General features: G+C 41.2%; 1 protein-coding gene across 1 annotated transcript in view; it reads left to right on the forward strand.

Moving 5' to 3' along the window:
* Nucleotides 1–313: 313 nt before the first annotated feature.
* Nucleotides 314–24,577, forward strand: part of MEGF10 (multiple EGF like domains 10) — an 86,032-nt gene continuing 61,768 nt past the window's right edge. Inside the window, exons 1-4 of the mRNA XM_074532609.1 lie at nt 314–440; nt 19,129–19,260; nt 21,944–22,045; nt 22,726–22,826. Of these exons, the coding sequence (XP_074388710.1) occupies nt 19,145–19,260; nt 21,944–22,045; nt 22,726–22,826 (319 nt within the window). The 5' untranslated portion in view covers nt 314–440; nt 19,129–19,144. The remainder of the gene's footprint in view (nt 441–19,128; nt 19,261–21,943; nt 22,046–22,725; nt 22,827–24,577) is intronic.

A 24,577-nucleotide genomic window follows, 5' to 3' on the forward strand; every position in this document is an offset into this window, starting at 1 on the left:
GTAAAAATGCGTCTCCTGAGGGGCCTGAGGTTCAGCCCCTCGTTGCGGAACTTAAGCTTTCAGTCGTTCGAAAAGACGATTTCCCTCTCGATCTCATCTACTGGGTAGGTACCTATCTTTCACTAGACCGAACAGAATGACCTGTGAGGTCCCTATGGAGCTCACACTTGAGTGCAAGGCGGCGAGTCCGGTTCTGAGGGAACGCGCCGTCCGCTCAGCGGCGGGCCCCGAGCGAGAGTGGCGCTGGTATCGCTGGTAAGTGGTTAAAAATGTCGGTGGGTCTGCCCGGGGGCGGTCCGGGGCAGGCGGAGGTGGGGCTGATCCCCGCCGGCCCCGCCGCTCACACCGCCCCTCGCTCAACTCCCGGCGACGGCGGCTCCCGGCGGCGGCGGCGGCGGCTCCCGGCGGCCGGTCGGACGGGGAGGGCGCCCGCGGGACAGGTAGGCACTGATCCGTCCCGTCCCGTCCCGTGCAGCAGGTGCCGGGTGCGGCAGCCTCGGGGAGGCAGCGGGGCTGAGGCGGCATCGCTCCGTCCCGGAGCGGGGTTTGCCCTCGGCAGAGGCATCCTCCGGGGAGCCGGTGGGATACGCGGCCGCCCGCGGTGCCTCCGCCTTTGCGGAGCATGCCGGCGTGTTTGTCTCCGCGTTCGTGCGGGGTGACCTGGATGGTGGGGCGGGATGCGGGAGCGCTCCCGCGGTCCCGAGCCAGAGCGAGTCTGTTCAGCTTCTCCTCAGAGCACATTTATTTATTTATTTACTTTTCGTAAAGTGCCTGTTTTTAAAGGTCATCCTTTTTCTTGGAAGGCTTTTGGCAGTCCTGAGCAGAGACAGGAGCAAATGTACGCCTAGAATAGAGGGATGCTTGTGTATAGATGTAAATTAGCGTGATCTGCACGTGAAAATGCACATCTGTTTAATACCTTGATTTCGTTCCAGCATATGTCCCTCAGCAGAAGCTGCCTAGAGAAATTCTCAGTTGTGTGGTATCCTGCGCAGATTTTCTTTTGGCGACAGTAGTAGCAGCGTAAACATTTCCTACTTTGTCTTACAGCCAAGGAGTAGGTTCAATCTGGAAATGTAGGCACAAATCAATTAGGAAAAATACGCAGCTGCTTTTCCTAGAATGAGCTGGGAATGGACAACTTTCAGTAATGTTATTAATTACTTAAATGTTGCTGCCAGTCATTGAGTACTGAAGTGTAGTCAAATTGAGCATGCATCTCCTAGAATCACGTACTGCTCTGAAGTTTTTCCAAAGCACCAGCTTCTCACTATAGAATGAGTTTAAAACCTCACTTGGAATGTGTCTTTGGTATAGAAGATGCTTCATAGATTATTTTTTCAAGTTGGTAACTGAGCTTTGGCAGCAATGTTTTAGAAAGCTGATTAACATAATGACTCTGTATAGGAAAAATGTTTTATTCCAGCATCTTGGAAGAACAAAGGAAAAAAATCTGAAAAGACAAGTCTGGAGAGTAACATTTGTTTCCCAGCAGATAAGCTGCAGACCTTTGCAGAAAAGTCTTAGATTCTTTGATTGAGCAGCATGTCTGATGTGAGACTGAAACTGAAAGCTGGCTTCAGTTTCCTTGTCAACCTCCCTAAATGGTATTTTTCCCCACAGCACAATACTTGGAGGAAAGCATATGTAATTAGGTATGTGTGTTCTTCTTGAAGTGGAGGGAGTGGGGGTGCAGCCATCTGAGCTGGAGACAGAATTTAGCCAAATAACTATTTAGGCCACATAACTATTGCTTGCTAGTTACTGGCCCTGCAAATGAAGCAGTATTAGCATGTCTAGTTTGATATCCCATCTCAAATCAGAAAATCCAGCTGGGCAGGTGTACTCCAGATTTTTAATAAGCTGGACAAACTCTAATTTAGGACCAGGTTTCTACTTGTTTGCCTATGTAACTTATGCACCTGTGCAGCATCAATATATGGCACCCTATGTAATAAACTTTGTTTAAATTTTCTTACAGAGCCAACCATGTGGCCTTGTCATACAATCAGATTTAAGCATGTGTTGTTCCCACAGGGGGTGAATCAGTGGCATCATATTAGTAGTGGTTGTTAATGTGCTGTGGAGATGCCCTGGCTTTGTGTGTGGCTCCTTAGTGTGTGGTTTAGAGTGTGGAGTGTTCAAGTCTCTAACAGAGCCGTTCACAGGACAGGCTATGAAATTTGCCTTCTTGCTCACTGATTACAGTCCATATCGGGCAAAAAATGTTTCTGAACTGCAGGCAGCTCGGTGACCTGTGTGAAGTCAGGTGGCTGTGTCCCTCCCTGGAAACAGAGCTCCCCTTTCCTGGTGTATATCAGGTGGTAAAACGGTCTGGAGGTGGCACAGCTCTGCAAGGGCAGGGCTGTGCACGCCAGGTTTCAGTCCCCACAGATGGAAACGGTACTGCCCTTGCATTAGGGGAAGATGCCTTAGCCCTTGGTATATGAATTTCAGCATTTAGATGTTTACTTAAAACTGGGATAGCTAATGCCGTAATTTTGAATGTGGCTGGTTTGGTGGGAGTGGGCACCTGGACGACCTGTCCAGGGGTTTTGCTGTTAAATGAGCTGTTCTAGGGTGAGCAGAAGGGTTTAACCAAGTGAACAGTCCCCTGGTGACTTGCATAACCATGTTTTCCACAATCAGCTGTTCAGCTGTACGGGTACACTCACCCCCCCAAGGAAGCAAGTGCGGTTAACAAAAGCAATTAATTCATCTATGCAAAGAACACAGGAACTGTGCATTACCATACTTAAGTTTGATTAACATCTAGCACAGTTTGGAGTGGGCTTTTGACTGCAGCTGGTAAGGATCCCTTGAATTTATATTCAGATTACTTGGCAGGAGTTTTGCATGGTTTCTGTATGTTGCTTTTTCTTATCTAGGCATTTTCATTTCTTGTTAGGGAAAGCAAGTGGCTTTTGAGGGAGGTAAAAACCAGCTTCTTTGTCTACGTGCCACAGTTTTAGTCTAACCAAAGATGTGTTGGTTTAAAAAACCCAAAGTTATGTAGATAGTGCTGTAAAATGGATGTGATCCTATTTTTTAAAAAAAATTATTTTAATGGAGCACAGTGTAGATGAGTAGTGTTTCTTTAGGTACGGACAGGAATGGTGTAGTTAAATGACAAAGTTCTTACATCCTTACTCCTGTTAAGTGGTGTTTTCCTTGATGAATGATGCCAGTGGAATCAGATTTCAGTATGTAGTAGTTATGTTACTGACTCACTGCCAGGAATTTGATCTTGATTTTTAATACTAACAGATTAGTTTGTCAGTAATTAGTACTGACTTCATATGCTTCAGTCAGCATAGCATAAACGTAGATATAAGTGCAGTATTTTTTTCATCTGTGAGAAAAATCTGTGTCTTGATATTCCAAATGTTGGGGGTTTTTTTGTCTTTTTTTTTTTTTTTTTTTACTTGTGAGGAGAGTATGTATCATCTAAAGCCATCTGTCAGAAAACTAGGAGAAATATTCTGGGGTGGGATTTGCTTTACTGGAATAGCTTTATTGATTGTGTCAGCATTCATGTTAATTAACCCATTCAAACTGTCTGGTCTATAATTGATGTTTTGCCTGTGTAAGGATTTGTGGTTCATGCCTTTGGTTGTACACATTAAGCTTATGTTAAAATGTGGACAGCCATCTCTTCCAGTTTTATCAGTGTTTTATATCTGATTGTCAGAGAAATTAGCCTATCTAATTTCTCTGACAATCAGATACAAAACACTGATAAAACTGGTCAGCAGTGAGATACCAATTCTGAGCTCTTTTGATGTGCAAGACAATGAAAACATACAACAGAAAACATAGTTTTTTAACTTTGACATTGACTTGCTGTGTGTCCTCAGGAAAGAAACGTAATAATTTTTCTGTTGCTGTAAAGAACACCCTTCTCAGCATACCAGATAATTTTGGTTGAACATGCAGAGGTGCAAGTGTGCGCAAAATTATTTTTTCAAAGAAACGTAAAGACTTCACATTGGTGTGTCATTTTAGACTTAGGATCACTGGCACAAAGAGCTGCAGCTTGTGTGGCTTTAGTGTCCACCACTGCAGCCACAGGAGATGTACAATAGCAAAAAATTGTCTTTCCTTTTATAATCTACACCCAAGACAAAAGGCAAGAGGAAGTAAGGAGAGACAGTGAAATAATGAAGGCAGGTGTCAAGCTAAAGTCGTGTTATTTTTCATCAAAACTCAACTGAAATTCATACATTTAAAGGAATTAAAAATAGGTTTTTTTAGATGAGTCTTTAAATAGAAAAAAGTGAAGAACTATTTCTTTGTAATGCCAATATATTGCCAATGATGGCTAGAACTAAGGCCTCACCAAACAAAGGGCCAACGTCTTGTGAAGTACTAGGAATGCTGGGCATGGGTGGAGACCGTGAAAGGCAAGGAGCATCTCAAGAGAAGCCATGACCTTAGGATGATGCAGAGGGTGAATTTGTCAGGCTGGACAAGAGAGGACCAGCAGGGTTTGTGGTCTGGGTAGAATTGTCCAGGAAAGAGCCAGGGTGGCCCTGACCCGTCGTGGTGTTGCCTCTGGGGCAGTGCTCATCTGGAAGGGTCTGCTCAAAGCGGCAGCGGAGGGTGTGGAGAAGGAGGAAGGCTGGCTCAGGCTGCCTGATAAAGAAAAAATATCCAGAGGAGGGTAATATGTGTTTAGGGCACGTTTATGAGCAGTACCAGGGTGGAACGCCACAGCGGGGCTCAGAAGTTGCATTGCTTTGATGGACTGCAAAGGAAAGAAGAATGAACCGGACAGGAGATGGTAGTTTGCTGTTCCAAGCACAACCCCATTTCTTTTGGGAAGAAGCCACTGCTTCCCAAAGTTTTCTGCACATCACAGGCGTTATGTCATGAATTCTTCCCACGCAGTGCCTGTTTCTTCAGGGGTAGGTCCTCTAAGTCCTCTTCAGAGTGAGTGGTGCTGTATTTCAAGAGAAGAACGAGACAGAAGTTTCCAGTACAAAATTATTCAAGAGACAGTATGGGCAGGAGGATGTTTTTCTTAATATGGTTTGGTCTCAGCCCCATGAGACTACTTTTCATTAATGAAAACAGAGACATCCGTACAGGGTTTCAATGAGTTCAGCATGTTTAAAGCAACTTTTGAAGTTTCCCCTATACAGAAGTCTTCCCTATCTATTTTTCAGAATATTTTGTTGGCAGGGGAAGGGTTGGGTGCTCTTGGTGAATTTAGAAGATTAACAGAGCAAGTAGTAAAATAACATTGTCACCTGGCAAGTTACTTGTCTTTGTCCTGTGGAAATGTTTTGATTTTATCTTGCAGACAAATATTCAATGTGGAGATAACTTGGACTTGTGATTTTCTTTTTTCCCATCCCCCACTTTTATTTGGAGCACAATTCTCTGCTGTCAGAGGGCATAGGAAAAGTGATTTAAAGTGACGTAAATAAATGATGGCTATGTTGCATTACTTGCCCCGCTCTTCATGTGGCCCATAGAGAAGCTTCATAATCGTTTGATTTGGATTTGAGAGCTTTTGAATCCTGACTTTTAAAGTTTCAGTGTTGCCGGGCTGATGAACTAAAGAGCAGCACAAGAGTTTCGATCGCAGGGCTCTGCCAGAAGGAGCCCCCAAAGTGAGTGAGTGTTCTGTGTGAAAGCATGCCTTGCAGTTTGAGCCCAGAGTGACAATGATTGTAACACAATGCTGCTCATGTGACAGTGAGACAAAGAGGCCATTATGCACGGCTGACTGGCATCAGATCCTCCAAAAGCCAATAGTCAGACCAAGCTTGATCGCCCTGAGAATGTGAACACACTGGAAGCACTTGCATGTTAAAAAAAAAAAAAAAAAAAAAAAAGAAAAGGACATGTGAGTTTGTGTGTGTGCACGCCAAGGCCTGGTTGAGTTTTAAGTACAAAATGACATAATTGGTTTGTTTATGTTTATTTGGAAGCTGCTGTCAGGAATCAGCAAAAAACATGTAACATGTCTTTGAGAGCAGACATGGTGGGAATAAGATGGAGCATGCCAACAGGCCAAGTGGATCTTCCACTTCCTTTGCTTCTTTGCTCCGTTGCTTCCATCTGTGTGCTTTTGAGCATGTCTAGCTGAGTTTTCGTTTCCTCTGAAGTGTTTACAAAATTTTGGACCACATTGGTCTGTCAATACACGCATCTCATGATCACTGGAACTTAAGCACAAATAATGACTATGTGTGTTAGTGGGAAGCATCTGTTTGGTGTCTTATAAACCCTCTTCAAAGGGTTCAAGAGCACTTGATACATGAAGAAATGACCCTGATGAGTTGTGAGCTGTGGCAGTCTTGGTCCCAAAGGCAGCAGGGCTGGAAATCTACTGAGTAAATAGGATACGGCAGCTGGAGTGGAGAGCTCTTCAATTAGAGAGGTATTTGTTTAAAAACCACTGGTTTGCCTTTGCAACCTGGAGGGATGGATTGACTTCTGCAGCACATCCATCACATGGGAGGTGGCACCTGATGATGGCCAGAGTTACTGGTGATCACACCCTGCAAAGAGGTTTGGCCATATTCCCTGACCACTGCTGTATGTCACTTTTCCTTTTTACTGTTTTCCTACAGTAAGAAAAATTTCACAATCTGCACAGGCTGCCTGAATCCATCACTCTGTCACCACCAAAAATCTGAGGCTGCCTCTTTCATATCCTATTCTTGCCTGTGAAAACCCCACTTAACTCTCTGGCCTCCTTCGCTCCCAGCTTCCTCCTGCTCAGATAGTGAAAGTGTGACAGCAGACTGATGATTTGGGGCCCTTTTTCTGCAGAGCTGTGTGTGGGCCCCTCCGGATCGGGGGAGCCCCCTCGGGAGGGAGCCTGGACAGGATATTCACCGGCAGCTCCCCCGTTCAGCTCGTGGCTCTGCCGCCCTGTGATGGAGCTTTCCTGCCTTTCTAATCCGCGCCACATGCGGCTGACCCGAGCAAACCCTGTGGGAAGACAGAAGCCCTGTTGTGTGTTTGTAGAGCAGTTGCTCGGAAGCTGATGTACAGCTGTGGCTGGGCTTGTTTGGAAGTCAAGAGTAACTTGATCTTTTAATCTTTTTTTTTTTCCCCCCTTCGTCTTCTTTTTTTATTTTTTTTCCTCCCCCCGCCACCTCCCCAGACTGATATTGCAGACAACAACTGTTTCTGAAGGGTACCTGCCAGTGAGATTGAAATGTGTATTTTAAATTGAGGGGTAGAGTTCATGAAGATTCTATCAGTTTGCAAAGAATGTAATTTCTGTTTGATTTTTTTTTAATAAATTAATTTTAGCTAGTTTCATTTCTTTTAAAATAAAAGGTGTAACTGTAGAGAGGCTGAGAGTCCAGTTTTCTTACTTACATTGAGTAAACCAGGAGTGACTCAAGTGAGATCAGAGTAGCTGAGGTGAAGTTCATGATGCCAGACCCATTGTTTGTGCACTTTAGGATCTGTGAAGACACGCACATCTACTTGTTATCCAAATATACCAAAGCTGCCTCTACCAAAGCCAGAACAATTGGCCTCTTTTAATAGATAATTAAATTAATAGATAATTAAATTTTCTTTCAGCAAAAAGCTGAGCTGCCAGCACTGTGATCAACTCTGCTGAGAGTGCATAGGATGCTCTCTGTGCTTTGGGTTTGGTTTGGATTAAAGGCACTACTTCTGTTTAAAAGAGAAGATGGTCCTGAAGAAAAAAATCACTGCTTCCAGGGAACTTGTTTACACTCTGAACCCAGAAAAGACTGCATTTTTAATTATTGAGTAAGAAGATAGGGTGAGTAGTTGTTGAAAGAGTAAAACAAAAACACAGCAAGAGAAAAGCTTCCTTGTTTTAAGTATCCTCAGTGCTTGTCAGTAGATTTTTCAATCTCCATAACCCGTTTCAGGGAGCTGTGAGACTTAATCTCATCTCTGGAACAATATTGTTCTTCTGCAACTTTAATGCACTTTTTAGAAATGCTCCATTCTTTCTTGCTGAACACTAGTTCATGCCAATTTGCATTATGTATGAATAATGACAGCCAGGATATGCATTCATGGTAAGTGAACCTCAAAGGATGCAGTGGTTTGGGGTTCTAGTCTGCACCACTAATATGCAGGAGAAGGGGGTTATTTTTGTGCTTTTGCAGATTGCCAAACTTTCTGTGCATATTTTGACAGTGTATCAACTTCAGAAAAGAGATTTTTGTTTGGCTTGTTTGCTGAAGTAGTGTGGGGATGCAGGGAGGAAATGCTCTCTCTCATCTAGCAATGAGACAAGTTGTGAAGAAACCCTGAGGTTGTTGCTGCTGCCTCTTGTTCTGCACAAGGGGGGTTTTTTTGGAATTAAGTAGAAATCCATTGCAGTCACTCCAAAAATGTCCAATGCCACTGAGTAATGTTTCTGGAGCCTGCCTTCCAGATACACTCTTTAAACTTTTATCTTCTCTTGTGGGAATCTCTCCATAGACTTTTGAAAATTACCCTGCTTTGTGTTTCATGGGCTGTCTTCAGGGAAAGAGCAAAGCTTTAGTACACTGATGTTTGTTTTCTCTTCATTGCTGTTTCCAACAAGAACACCAGTGGGAAAAACAAGCAAAAAGCCAGACTGACGAGAGGGCATTATTGGCCTCTTCAGAGGTGACCCAAATCTGTAAAAAAAAAATTCTCTCAGTCGTGACATTGGGTGTGGTGGTTCCTTTGTAAATGTTTAGGACCCAGAAGTGTGTATTTCATTATTTGCTATACCCAGTTAGTGCCATAAGCACGATGCTCGTGTCATTGCCATCATGGCAGGATATCAAACTGGAAGGCATGGGTCCTGGACATGGGCTGAAAATGGAGACTAAAAGATCTAAATTCTGTTTTCAGCCCTGTTGTGGACTTGTTTTGTGAAACAAGATTAAACACTTAGACAGACTGGAGCCAAATACTTTGCATGTACAGTGTGGTTAATAAGAGTAGCCTCAAGAATAAAAGGTCTTGCAGTGTTAGAAGAAAAGTTGTAGATCTTATAGGGAATTATGTCAATTAAAATACTGTATGTGAGATTATTACATGATGTGTATCTTAAATAAATGTGCTTAAGTGAGTGCTGTTTTTTGCTGTATTCACTAGGATGAGGGAAAACAGATACTTGCAAAAGAAAAGAGATCTCAGAGTAGAGTGCCATGTGGAAACTTTCTGGACCCCACTGTGGCACAGAGCAGCCTTGAACTGCTGAGAGCACAACAAAAACCTTCAAACAGTGACAAAGAGCATCTGCCCTGGCTTGTCTCACCCATTGGGGCAGACTCCTTCCAAAAAACAGTCATTGCTCTCCCGGAGGGGGAGAATCAGTGTCACAATCTGCCCTGCAGAGAGAAGACAGATACACACATGGGTTAGTTCAGTGGGCAGCTGACAGGTTGGGTCAGGCTGAGTGCCCATTGCTTGCCCAGCCCATGGAGCACAGCTTTGCTTCAGCTTCCAGCACAGAACCATCCTTCCACCTTTCAGAAGTGGGTATTGGTGTATTTTTTGTTGCTCTTCCACATATATTTTTGCCTTTCTCTGCGCTCTCTGGAGCAGCAGAGAAAATTGGTAAGGAGGGTCAAATAATCCCTTGCTCCTTATTGGATGAAGTGGATGAAAAGTAGTTTTCAGCAATACTGCAGCTGGCCTGTCTGTCTTCATGCTCACAATAGCAACACACATTTCTGTGGTCTTGGTAGAAAGCCTGTGTGAAATCGGAAAAAAGAAGTTAGCTGAGGGAGAAAGTGTCATTTTGCTATGTCAGGACAGTAGATGCTAAGGTTTGGGTTCTAGAGCCAAAAGAAAATCAGCTGGTCATAAAACCAGTTATTGGCAGCTCAGGGCAGGTGGGATTGTCACCAGGTGTCATAATCTGTGGATTTCAGAGAAAGGCAGTTCCTGAGCTCAGCTTTCATCCCAAGTTTCCATGCAGATCAGAGGAGAGTGTCCATTCCATTTTTGCTCTTCCCTCACTGTGATTGTCCAGTCCCTTGCAAATGCTGTGCTGTTTGTCACTGTCCCCTCAGCCCTTTGCTCATCTGCTGGCAAAGTGAGGCAGCAGATGCACTACTTAATGTGAAATTTCACGTGGTGCAATTTCCAAATTCTGGGTTGCTCTCATCCACTAATGAGAAATTACATATTCACACATTGAGGTAACCACTGCTCTTCCTTCTGAAAATAGGGACTGCTTTTAATTTATCTTTAAGAAAGGAGAAAAAAAAAAAAAAAGAAAAGAAAAAAGGAGGAACAATTTGCAATACTTACTTTAGTTTTTAATGAATGACTGAACCAAGGCCAACGTTCCTGTAGTTTTAACTGAGAGGCAGCAGAAGCTGTAACAGAGATGCTGCTAGTGCCAGTTGGGCTATAAGTTATAAGTCTACTTTACAAAGTTTGCCTGTTTTCTGGCACAGTCTCTGACACATACACTCCAGTCAATCAAAGTAAAGTGCCTAATAACAGATGTGGCAATTAAGCTGAAGAATTCTGTCTCTCTCGTTTAATTTTTATTACAGAGAATAACAGAGTACCTCATTAAACCCAGCATCACAGAGTTGGGCTTTTTTTTTTTTTAATTTGGCATACAAATGTCTGCAAAAATTAGATCTCTGAATAGGGTGCCTTGTTACGAAAGGTGCTTTCTCTGACAATGATATGGACGGACCATTTTTGTATGACAAATATGTGCTTGTGCTGCTGCTGTCCTTTTGCACACTGCAGAGGTACAGCCTTAAAGAAGTCAACATGTGTCCTGAAGGATGATATTTTTTGGAATTTAGGGCCTTGTGTTCAAGTTGATAAGAACATGGTCTTGATTTTTATGGGTTCAAATTACACTGCCCTCAACTGAAATCAGCAGCAGGCATTTAAAAAGATTTCAGATAATCTGTGATGCAGGTAAATTAACATATTAAAGTAACAGAAATTTTCTTGATGAACAGTATTAATTGCAACCTGAAACAGTTGTCTTCTGATTGTTGAAGCTTCTAAGGCATTTGCCATCATTAGCTTCTTCTACTGATGTATTGGGCACTCTTTTTAAAAAGGCCTCTGATTCATCATTAGACAAAGTTAATTAAAGAATTTAATGATTTGAGATGCTCTAAAATTTATGGTTAGAGAAGACTGATACTGATATAAATCAGAACAGGAAGCTTTGTTGTGAAATTATGAAAAGTATGAAAGGCATAAAATTACAAAGTATGAAAAGCATAAAATTACAAAGGTGTTTACTTGGTCATTCTTAGAAAGAATCTGCTTTTTTACTGCCTGCCACAAGTGCTGGTAGCAGATTTATTTCTTGGAGGTTTTATTTATCCACTGAAGCACAGCATCTTGTCCTACAGCTGCAACTGATACCATAGCAATGTATTGAACCAGTTTGTGCCTGTGTACATTCTTTGTCTTTTTTGCATTCTACATATAAAAAATGTTTATATATTCTCAGTGTGCAGAAAACTTGCTGACACCACTGGCACCTGGCAAAGCTGAATTTCTCCCCAGGAATTATTTTTTCTTCTGCTGGCACATAGGGAGTACTAGTATTAGGTACGAGAATTACACAACTGCAAACATGGTTTTAAATTTGTATTCATGTTTACAGAGGATGTAATGTGTTTAAGCCAGTTTACCATGAAAACCACATATTTTGTGTGTTGCTCACTCATCTCTTTAGGCTGTGTTGTAATCCCTGTGAAAATTCTTCAAGGCAGAAGTTCTTCAAGACTTAAAGACAGGATTTATCCCTTTAATTGTGGGCTTGTTAAAAAACTGGATTTAACCAGTCACTTTCAGTTTTGAATTGTTCTTCCATTTTCCCCTTTGAGTGCAGGACTACTACATCCATTCCAACCTCTGCAAATCACCTAAATAAAAGATGGAACTGAGTGAATGAACTGTCAAAGGAAATGCTTTTGCCTTCCCTATTCTTCTGCTAAAATGTTTTGAATTTCCTTTGTAGGGTGGTGGTTGTGGTGGCATTTGAGGCTTTGTGCAGTGAATCACAGATGCTTTGATTGCTGGAGGTGGAAAAACTGATCCGTAATGCATTGAAAAGTTTCAGAAGCTGTTAAGGGGAAATGGCATCAAAATGAATTAATTTTGGGGTTTTTTTGAACAGATCATTTGAAATACGAAGTTTTTAAGCTGTGATAAAGATTTACAGAAGTGTAATGGTGTAAATCATGAAAACAGGAGGTAGCTGGAAAGACAACTTTATTTTCATCTGGCTGTTACATGCAAAGTGGCATTTTACTGGATGATTTACAAGGACAAAGGTTCTGAAGCAGAGTTGCCAGCAAATTTTTTTTCACAAACTATAGCATTTTGTTAGCAGATAGAAGTTATAAACAAATGCAGGAGTGCATATGTCTGATTCTCATAGTGAGAGGGTCTGTCACAAGTGCAGGGAGCTGCAGATTGAAGAATTTTGCCAGGGATAACAGAGGCTGTGTCTAGGAAAGGGTAGAATCTAGTGTATGGTGAAAATGTGTGCGGAAAAATAGAAAGTGCACGTCACGGGGGAGGGAAGGCAACAGAGGCTGTCTTTGAAGAGGACTGGAAAGCAGAAAGCATTCAAAGGAAGGTGGGAACATTTGAAATTGATCCTAAATTGCATAGGAAGCTCGAGTAATTATCTGAGTCCTTTGACTGTGCTCTTTTATATCCTGGCAATAAACTGGAAGTGACACGGTGTCTGGGAGGCTGGTAATAGGAAAAGAGGGGTCACAGAAACTTTGTTCAAGAGAGGGTAAAACCATGAATGATAATTTCCACAGCGGTGGAACCAGGGCATTGGTGTATTTAAGCAACCACAGAATTGTCCCAGGCAACTTGTCAGCAACCACAAAGTTTTCACAGTTGCATCCACGAGTGCAATGTCCTTTTTTATTATTTGCATTAGGGAAAAAACCCCATCAGAAATGTATATGCTATATGGCTGAGGGACTATGACAGAAGTTTGATACAGATATCTTTGTTGGGTAACTCAGTAATAAAGCATTCATACATGGTAGTAATACCTTATTTCAGAAATAATTCTCCTTTAAGACATGCATTTAGCCATTTTTACTTAATTCTATAGTCTTCTAGCCCTGTACTATTAAAATTGACTTGGGGTTAAAATAAAGAGATGTTTCAGTTAGGAATACATTTTTTGAAAAAAACATTTTAAAATGTATTCATTTAAAAAAAGAAGGAAGGTGAAGCAGAGTGGGATATGATTTTTGTCTCAAGCCTGTAGACTCTATTAAATTATGTTATTTGCCTTTTCTGCTGAGAACTACTATTAACTCCAAGCATCCGCCCTGGGAAAGATGCCTAGGGCTGAGAGGTGCCATCTGTGTATGGACCTGACACAGTTTTTCATGTTTCACCTGAAACGTCCTGTGTCAAACAGGCAAATCAGGATCAGGGGCTGTTTCTTCTTCTCAAAGTGTGCTTTTCAGAAATTTTGGTTTGAATTCTACACAGTTTTAAGTGTCTGTATTTGGTAAATTTTCATCTGGGTGGGAAAAAAAAAGGCAGCATATTTAGTCAAAAGATTTTTGTTAACAGCTCATCCTGCTGGCTACCTGTGGAAATAATCTTTAAACATGCAATACCGTGGGATGTAGGAAGCTTTAATGGTTCAACACCTGTACTTGTTATCTGCCTGAAGAAAAGGAAATACTTTGAAGTGAAAGGGCCCTAATTTATCAGACAATGACAGCTGCAGTGGAGTGACCCCATGTTTGTGATGTTTGGCAGCCTTCCTCTGAGGAACAATAATGTGTCCATCTGCAAAGTATCTGGCATGCTGGCATTTTTCTTTACTGTGCCTCCTTGCCTTGTGCAGGCTTGACTTGCACTGAACTGTCTTTCCTGCCCTTTTAATGCTAATTTGAGGGAGAAGAGGACTGATAAGTGGATATATGGTCCCTGCCAGCTTAGCAGCTTCAGAAACTCACTGAATGGCAGCGAGTGAAGTCAGCAGGCCAAAGACAATCTTGCTTTTCAAGAGGACAATTCCTAGAGCAAACTCTCATGATCATTTGAAGTAAGAACAGGTCTTGTAGAAGATACTGCTGGGTGTTCTGCAGCGAAGGACAGGGTCCTTGAGGACCTTGTTGCAATATTCCTGTGCATTTGGGTCTGTGCTGCAGCATGATCCATGCTATCCAGCCGCCCATTGCATCTGGAACTGTGTGGCTTTACTAGTGCAAATCCACATGTTTGCTGGGTGGCAAAGTTTCCTGTTTCCTCCCATGTTGCAGTTATCTTACTTCATTCTGTGCTTGTAACTACAACGCAAGAGGTTGTTTGATGCTTACAAAACAATGTGCGGTGTGGCAGCTCCTGACCTCTCCAGGTTTCCACCAGAAAAGGAAAAAAGGAAAAAAAAGTTTAACTCCAAAATTTACTCCAGTTTACATTTTTTATATAGTTTGAATTGAATAGCTCTCTGTCATTTAAGATCAGGTCACATCTTGTTGCATTTATATTTAGTAGGAATGGTAGAGAGATTCGTTCTGTGTAACTACAGCACTACCATGAAATAAAGGACTGTGATGCTGTAGCTTTCAAAACTGGTAATTCCATCACTTAGGGGCAAGTAAGGCCTGGTCTCCTCCAGACTTGTGCATTATCACTGGATTCTCTAGAACTCCACAATTCAAGACTTCTTCCCCACTCCTGCTTTGAGTGACTGATAAATTTACAGGTTATTGGGCACGAGGCCAGAACACACAGACAAACACTGTGATTACATAAACCTCATTTTCTTAGAAGCCTCTGATAATTAAAGAGAGACTGAAAAATAAAAATGACCTAATCTAATAACCAAAGAAAAATGGTCATTGATTACTGATTTATTTTTCTTTGCAGTGTAACTTGAAAAAAGTAGCAGCAGCATATCTGTCTCCATCAAGGAGACTTGTTCCAGCTCACTCAGCCTTTGATTTGTTTATTCTTCAGACATCAATCTAAATGAATTGTTTTTCCCTCATCCGTGCTTAGCCCATCTTCAACATCTCTGCACTCTCCAGCTGTGTCAGTCTGCTTCACAGTGAGGTTTGAAAGTAGAGCAGCCCAGGTGAAGAGGGTCAGATCTGATTAGGCTGCATCAAGAAGGGCTCTTATCATCTCTGACCATGGAGGGTGTGAATGTTTAGAGCCCTTCAGTGTAGGGCACTATTGGGTTATCCTTTAGCAAACTCTCATGCTGGCTGTGCAGATCCCATGCGTTTTCTGTCAGCCCTGCCAGCTTGGTCTGTCCTGAGCTCCCCGTGACAGTGACAATCAATGCTGCCTTTGGAGTGCTGTGTTCTGAGGATCTGGGAAAAAAAGAACAATCAGTTTCCATTTGCTGTGGCTGTACATCTTCAGCCAGCCTAGGGTCTGTGTGATAATGCTCGTAATTCAGGTTATTTTGTATTTGCTTTATGAGTGAGATTTCATGTGACAAGGTGTCAAACTGATTTACTGATTTCCAAAGGGAAAACGCCTTCTGCTGTTCATCCATTAATTCCCTAATGTAATCGATAAAAGCAATCAGTTGTGGATTTATTTTTTTTCTCATGGAAGCTAACCCGGGATTAATCATCATTGACAAGATTAGGTCAGATTCAAATTTTGCTCTGCTTGACATCAGTTGTGAGAGATGTTTTTATAAGCAAATTGTGTCTCTGATAGAAGAGCTGAGCCTCCGGAGTGAAGAGTGTTAAGAAGAAGACTGTAGGAAGTGAAAGACCAAGCAATTCTTCACTCAGAAATGCCTAGAAAAACTCTTTTATCTCACGCAAAGCTGAAATTTCCAGTTGTAGTCACCAAGTCTGTGTGGGGAGCTCTGGAGAGAGTGAGGGCACGGACAACTGCAAAGGCCTTTGCACAGATGACTGTGGGGTTCACAGTTCAGTCTGAAATTTGAAGAAATCTATGATGGACGGAGAGATGATTTTCTTTGAAGTAGCACTTTCTATACATGTAGGTTGATGCCATATCAATGCAATTAAGAATAGGTTTGCAGCTCGGAAAACATTTTGATGCCCCTGTGGCCTGCCACTGTGTGTAAAACCTTTGAGATGCCGCAACAGAGTACGGAAGGTTCTCACTGCTCTGGAGTTTGTCTTCTAACTGAATGGCCCATTCCTGCTGCATTTTTCATGTTTCAATGGTAAAAATGCTTCTGCAACAGTAATGGGAAAGCTGCATCAGCATTTCCCTTGGTCTTGGGTCCATTATGTCATGTTAGCAACTGTGTCGTACTATTCTCTGTTGCTCATGCAGGTCTAATCCTGGTTAATTCTCTGGCAGCACTTAATTTGCTGACCAAAAAATATTTGTTTGCAGCCTTGAGCAACCTTCACTTCTTTTACAGTGTCCATCATCTCTTCCGCTGCCCCCCTCAGTTCAACTTGTATTTATTTTCCTTTTATTACAAGAAATCTAAGGGAGAGCTGTGCACCCTCAGCTTTGCCTGTGGCTCTGCTCTGGGTGGGTGGAGAGATTAATTTGTAAGCATGTTGTAATTTTCACCTCATAAAGAAGAAGCATTTTTTTGCCTGTTTTTCTTCAGTTATCTGTTCGTTCTCTGGTTTTGATCCTGAACTCTCCATGGGAAAAAAAACTCTCAAACCAAATAAAAACTGTCAAGACAGTTAGTAGTGGCAGAGAAAGTGCCTAATAATCTCAGATATTGGGTATTAATGGTTAACTGTCTGTGTTTACACATACATAGTGCACATACTCATAAGATTTTGCATCAGCTTACTAGTGAGAAAAATGCAATTTATGTAGTTGCTCAAGTTTAAATGTATTTTAGGGGAGTATCTGTAATTTATAGGAGTATAGGTTGTACTCTTTTTATACCATTTTAAAATGAGCTTGTTAGTAGTTATAATGAACCTTGGGGTGATCAGATTTATTTTTTAAAATTACTGTTATTCATTATCTGTTTTTTTTATAAAATAAATATAAAACTAGTTTAATTTCCTTAATTAGCTTACAGAGATTAAGAGAAGTACTCTACAGTTGTTTCATGCAGCTGCACTGCTTTCCTGTTAAAATTTTTACATTATGGGTATGGATTAAAGTTGAGGGAAACAGGGAAGTCTGACCTGAACAGACACTGGTACTGCCTTAAAGTTCCTGCCTGATATAGGAATAAAGATACTGCTTTGTCAACAAGAGGTTTTGCCTCAAGTGCTGCAGAAAAAACCAACAGGCAATAAAGCCTGTTTAGTGTTCTGTTGTGGAAGGAAGTCCTGGTGGTGAAACACCAAGGAATGTCTTAAATTTGTTGGGGTTTTATTCCTATCTCATGTATGTACTAATTTGCACAGGGAAGGCATTCCTCAAAATGAGCGTTTTCAGTACTTAAACTACAGGTTCTGTGTACGTGTAGATAATTGAAATACTCTTGTGTTATTGGATGAGATAATTTGAGCAATATATGGTATGAAAAGTGAATCTCTGAACAGTTGTTCTTGGTGCAAACTGTAGGCAGCAAGAGTTAAATGAGTAATCTACATCTTTTATTGCTAATATCAACACTTCAGCAATGCTAATCAGCTGTACTGATTTTCTGTTTTGATTTTCCTTAATAATTAAGCAAAAGATCTGGAATGCAATCAAGTTTTACTCTAGGGGGTTCATGCAAATTTTTTTTAATTTTAAATTTTGTTAAATGTATCCTGGAAAAGGAAAGCTGCTGAAGTTGAGAATAAAAGAAAGAAAAAAAAAGGGAAAATACCATTTACAGTCTGCTTAATCAGAGTGAATATTTTCAATGAAATCACAACTTCATTGCAATTATTAGGTGAAAATATAGCTGCCGTTGAAATAACTGCACATTGACTGCTTTGCTGCATGCAGAGAAATAGTTACAGACCATGAAATACCATTCAGCAGCCTGATTTTTCAAGAACAATTCAGCAAAATAGGATCACCTCTGTATCTTCAGATACCTTAAATATAATAGTTTCATGTTGTGAGCTTTTTTATGTTGAATTCTGAAGTAAGAGTTAAGTAAAGTAAGAGTACTTTGTCTCTTTTTCTTCCCATGGTCCTGTGGTCTTCTTTCTCATGTAACAATGTGATTGATGTAACTTGCTTTATTCTGTTGCATAATATTTAAAGTAAAAAATTGCGATTTCTGGATTAATTTACTGTGTTAAAAATATTTTTATTAAATCAAACGTATCTATTAGAAATTATTTTCTAATTATTTTCATTTATTACATTGCATTCTTTTCGAATTATTTTCATTTATTACATTGAATTATTTTCATTTACTACAGATCAAACTCAAGAATCTCATTTTTTTGTTACCTCTGTAACCACATAATGTTAGAATCAGTGTGAAAGTGAGGAAATAAGGTCAAATGTTCACTGAAACAGAAATGTAGCTTAAGTCATTACAAATAAATTACATGTTAATAGCATTCATTCTGGCATTTGTGGATTAATGACCGCTTGAGTCATTAAGAGTGTTTCAGCATGCAAATTAAAATAATTTGCTTAGTAAAAGTGTTAAGATAATCTTTTCAGACCTTCATGTTATTACTACGGCAGCTTTCTTTATTCTGTTCGGGAGCTGTACAGCTGGCTGAGGTGGGGGAATAAAGTTTTGGGGCATTCAGGTTTGAAGAGCAGTGGCAATGCAGGGTGCCATGTGAGGCAGTGCCGGCCATGGGGAGGAGGCACAAACCCTTCCTGTGAATGAGGGACATGCAGGGCTCTGGTGCTGTGTCACAGCTGAGCCTGTCTGCTCCTGTGGTCCTGAGCGAGTGGCCGCCTTTACTGCAGGCCTCGGCTCTGGCTTTGGGAGTGGGCACAGCCTGGCTGAGCGCTCCCAGCCTGGCTGAGCACTCCCAGCCTTTACTGCAGGCCTTGGCTCCGGCTCTGAGAGAACTCCCAGCCTGGCTGAGTGCTCCCAGCCTGGGTGTGGGACACTGGAGGGGACAGCAGGGCCCCTGAGGTGCCGTTTGCCACCAGCTCACCTCATGGGAAACACCTCCGTTTGGGCTCTCCTTCCACAATGGGCACGGTGTCGCTGCTTCCTTGAAGTATCCCTTGCTTTACATTAATTATACATGGGTCAACATTATTATCTTCTTTAAATTCTCTATGGTCTTACTAATGTACTATTTCTTTTTCTCCTCACAGCCATCTCGTTGGAAAGATGGTTCTTCATTTCAACTCCCTTTTTGGCTTCCCTGTCATACTCCTGTACCACTGGATGGGTTCAGCTGTGTCTTTGAATCTGGAAGATCCCAATGTGTGTAGCCACTGGGAAAGGTAATGCTTCCCTTTTGGAAAAATAAGTGATGTAAATTCTGATGTCATAATTTTGCTTTGCTTTGCTTGGCATGCTTCAAATTATTGAAGGCTTTTAGCTGCATTTAAAAACAAGGGAAAAGAATTCATTTTACTGCATGGGCAGGTGAGTTCTTGGATAAATAAAAGACTGTTTAACAGTGGGCTGAAATGCATCTTTGCATTGCGGGTTAGGATGCAAAGTACAGTGGTACTAGCAATGTTACACAACCATCTGGGTACTAGAAGTGAGTAAAAATAGCTCTTTCCAATTTAGGTGAAAAGAAGTTTTACATATGCAAAATATAATTAACCATATTGGAATTTGGCCAAATTTGATTATGCTGATTCCTTCCTATTCAGCACTCACAGGATCTGAATTAAGATTTGTTGTTTAATTATTTTGATGAGGTTCAGAAACTTAGCACATGCAAAATGAAATTCATCATCAATGTAGTTGGTCTGTTTGTTCATCCAATTTCATGTGAATTGCAAAAAGCCACAATGAGTTGGGAGAGGTTGAGCCTCAAGCATCTGCTGAACTTCTTTCCTTGTGTAAAGGTTATGATAGTGAAAACAAGACTTCTGGTCTCATTATAACTGTTGTGCCTGTGATTGATCAGATGGTCCATGAGAAAGTCTTAATTTTCACAGTTCACTTGAGGACATCAGTATTTCCTGCACTTAATGTAAACTCTGTTTTGTGCTTAGTCATGGGGAGTGCTGCTGAGCCACTGTACATTTATTTTTGATTATTGTGGCTGAATCTTTACAAAGAAAATTGAAACTTTTATTTACTTTTTAATAAAGTCTCTATATTAAAAGAAAAGAACAAACCCAACACGTAAGAACAGTCGCTGGGAATTTACCTCGGCTCCATGTAAAGGATTTGGCACCTCTGCCTCAGCTGCAGTGTACAGTTCATGCAAGAATGTGTATATGAAGAAGTTGCCATATTAAATACCTGTTAGTAGTAGTCAGGAATTTGTCTACAGTGTTGCTGTCCTGTATTGTGTGTGCTTTGTTTTCAGTTTTTGTAGATAGAAGTGGTTTTGGGGAAAGCTACAACATAGGGAAAAATCCCCAAATATAATTATTGGCACTACATTATATAATTTAAAACTAGCCACTCAAAGTCTGCAGAAGGAAAAATATACCCAAAAATGCATTTAGCAAGCATGCCCACTTTGTTGCATGAACTTTTTTTCCCTCTTGTGCTATCTCACAATCAGGGCAGAGCTCCAAATAAACTCAGTGCAACATTCATGCTGCTGCCCAAAGCAGGTGACAAAAGAAGTATGAAAGGGCAAAGCCCCGGACAGAAGCTCCTAACTGCCACTGTCACTGATGTATGCTTTAAATAAAAAACAGACCTCAGTCAGTGCTAAAATGATCTTTACAAGTGGTGAGAAGGGGTAGAGAGTGCCCTGCTGCCTCAGGGTGAGAGCACAGAGCCTCAGGCAAGCGCCAGCATCCCGCTGGAATTTTGTTGGGCTGGGACAGCTGGGTGGATTAGGGCTGCTGATTCCTGCTTTGCCTTCTTGCAGGAAAACAGGGAGTAGGGCGTGTGCAGTTAGGGATGAGCGGCTCTGGAGGTGCTCTCCCTTGGCATAGATGGTGACAGCAGGATGAGGAGACCTGGCTGTCGCCCTGCACGGGGGGCTCAGGCTCGGAGAGGGGGTGAGTGGAGGAGAGGCAGAGCTGGGTGAGCTGTTCAGTGTTGTGGCTGCTCCTGGGAATCAGTCCTGCTGCCGGAGCTTGCCACGCATTCCTGAATTTTCAAGCTCCCTTGCGCAACCCAGGACTGGCTGCCAGCACAAACAGCTCTCAAAGAGTTTTCTAGGATGATTCAATATTTTCCCCTTTTGAGACAGGGTTCTGCTCCTCTTGTGTCCTACTGACAGCTTTGGAAGCTCTCAGCATGGATTTGTTTCTAGGACACTGTATAATTGTGTGATTTGGCAAAAAATAATAGTAGGATTTTGTATAGTATTTCTGGGGATGTGGTGTGGGTGGTTCTTTGTTAAAAATTATCCAGTAAGCAAAAGAAATTATGGTCTTCAGTAGTCATTAATTTCTGATTGCTGAATAAACTGTTTGGTGGTGTGCCTGTAATGTAATTTTCCAGTAATTACTACTCAGGTGTATTTCTGTGTTAACATTCATTTAGTATTTAAGTGCACTGGATGTCTTCCTATAGGCCCAGTTTTTTTCCATGGAGAAAAAAAGAAATTTCTCAGAAAGTCCTTTTTTTCTGTTTTGAGTGATAATAGAAGAAACCTCATTTTCTGTCTCTATAACTAGTTGTTCAGTTATCTAGTTCATTAATAAAAATTTTTACAGGGGAACACCTAATATGCACTACTTCCATTTGCTGCCTGTTTGAGTTACAGCCATTCTCACTTTAAGAAAAGTTAGGCTGACATTACATTTCTTTAAATGTTGAGTAGTGGAATTTCATCAAATGTGTTACACAATATAAACACGTTGACTTTCTGCATGCTTATTTTATTTTGCAAGCTTTCTGTGTCATTTTTTTAGGCATGAGTATTTCGTTATATTTTTTCCATTCTGTAACAGGATTCTGTAAAAGACCTAAGTAAATGAGACTGTACTAAAAGGACTTGCTTGATGATCTCCCTTTTTTCTCTCTGTCTCTCCCCAGTTACTCAGTTACAGTGCAAGAGTCATATCCACATCCTTTTGATCAGATTTACTACACCAGTTGTACTGACATCCTAAACTGGTTCAAGTGCACACGACACAGGTGATGTATAAATCCTAATATTGTCAATTTGCTGATACTGTTAAGAATCTTGACTCAAAATCAAGCATCATATGTAGGATTTTTTAGCAGTAGTGTCCACCCTGTCTAACTGCTGTGATCTGTGTCTGCTGGAAAATGCCTGTCCAAGCAATGTCACATAAATTTTAGTAGCAGGTTGGGGTGTACCACCCCATGGAGTGCCAACAGAAAGCAAACAGCTTGCGAAAAACTAAATTCTCCAGACCCTGCAAAGTGTATCTGTTCAGAAATATCACAGGGAACCCTTGTGTTCGGGGGGAAGTAAGTTTATGCTTCTTGAAAGAAAAGTGAAAGGATTTGGTAAAGGAAACTTCCTGTGCAAGCAGAAAGCAAGCAAGGGTTGAGTGATTAAAAACTGGTGACATCTGTAAAGAGCATTTTCCTCAGAGGAATATGCCCATAAGTATGAACCATCACAAGTGAAAAATTCCCCATTCTTTTCCTGCTTTCTGACCACCCATGAACCTAAGGCATGTCAGGAAACCCCTTGGACTCTTAAATAGCAACGGATAAATCAAGGCCACTTGGAGCACTTTATTTCTTTTCTTGTGACACCTGAATGTTTTTTTAAGACGTGTAAGAGCACATCCTGTGGTGCTTCTGAGCCAAGGTATGTGACAAACACTCCTTCCTCTCTTTAGGATCAGTTACCGCACTGCCTACAGACATGGTGAGAAAACGATGTACAGGCGCAAATCCCAGTGCTGCCCTGGATTCTATGAGAGCAGGGAGATGTGTGTCCGTAAGTTCAGCTTCTTGTTTCCTTGGTTTTGGCTTTGAAACTGTGCTGGTGTGACTCCCCTCTGGTGGGTGGCCTGTGGAGCCTGGCTTGCAGGAGCTCAGGTACTCACCAGCGATGTGTTTGCAGCTCTCATTGGAGCCAGCTGAGGCTGAGCAGATGCAGGTGGCAGGATGGTTGGATTTTAGGTGTCTGCATGGCCAGCCAGCTTTCATGTGGTTCTAGCTAATGACCATGTGGAAAATGCATTGTGCAAGCATCAGTGTTTTAAACACAAGGTTTAAGACCATGAGGGAGGTGGAAGTCTTTTCTCCTTGGAGCAGATCCTCATGCTGGGCTGCTCTTGGGCGTGCAGAGGTCTGTAACAAATCTTTGGAGGTCTCAGCACCTTTTTTGGGTGGCACATACCTCTGTCTCCTCATCTAACCCAAAATTGGGAAAATTTGTGTCTGGGGAGTCTGGAGGCACCCTTGGCTCCGTTCTTTGTCTCTCTCGTGTGGCCTTGTGCAGACCTAGGAAGATCTTAAAATGATGTTTGATAAGAACGTGTTTTATGTCCTGGAATTTGAAAAGAAGAAGCTTTGATTCAAAACATTTTCTGCTTGTGCAAAAGCAAGGTCAAAATATTTTTTAGAAAACTAATATATCTGATAATAATAAACTAATATATTAGATTGGCAATGCTTTTAGCTTTTTTTTTGGTAATGTGTATATATTAGACTTACAAGAACCAATTTCTGACTACATTTGGTTATTATACAGCATGTGTGAATAATGATATTTAATTTTTTTATGAGGTAGGATACTTTTTGAATTGTGTTACAGTTTGATTCGTGATGTGATGACAGATGTGATGGTGATTCTCTTATGTGACAGCAGCTTTTACACAGCTATAGCATATGTAGTAAATTCATTGTGTTAACACAATGACATTCAGAATCTGAAAAGTTCAAATACCATTGGACATACTAATTTTTCCTGTTACTACATGAAAATATGCCTGATTATGATACTCAGGACATACCTGCCCTGACTTGAAGTGATTGTGGAATGCCTTAGACTTTAAATTATGTGAAGATACAGATCCTTCAGTGTAGCTGAGTTTGCATTTTTTTGACCTTGGAAGAAAGAGAGAGACCTTCAGTCCTCATCATCTCCAGCTGGAGCATTTCCATTACTACAGTTTTATTTCCATGCTATGTAGATTATTTTCTTTACCTAGTGGAAGGATGTAAGGTGCCTTTAAAAGGCTAGAATTCTTGTGTTGTTGTTGATATTTTGTTGTTTGTTTGTTCCTTTATTTGACTTTTCAATTTAGAAAGGTAAGTTAGAAAAGTCTACTGTTTAAATAGTTTTGGTATGACTCGACATTGCATCAATTGAAATTTCATTGCTGCTTCTCAAAAATAATAGGAATCTGTGTCATTTTGTCTTTAGATGCGTTGACAGTGTATTTTAATTTTAATTCCAACATTATATGCAGTCAGTACCTGGACTGTTTATAAGAGTGTAGTTATCTTGTTAGTGAGTACTAATTCACTTTCACTAAAAAAATGTGCTTTGTGCTGTCCTCATGAAACTCCTGTTCACAGAGGATATAAATAATGCACAAATTTCTCACCTCTGTCTCCACTACTGCCAGCACCTCTGTGGAGCAGTAGGTTAAGTGGACCTCAAGCTGTTATTTTACTCTTATGTTTACACCTGACGCACTTTCTGAGATAATCTAAATGCAGTTTATATGCGGATACAAG

The sequence above is a fragment of the Zonotrichia albicollis genome, chromosome Z, assembly GCF_047830755.1.
Source record: "Zonotrichia albicollis isolate bZonAlb1 chromosome Z, bZonAlb1.hap1, whole genome shotgun sequence".
Lineage (NCBI taxonomy): Eukaryota > Metazoa > Chordata > Aves > Passeriformes > Passerellidae > Zonotrichia > Zonotrichia albicollis.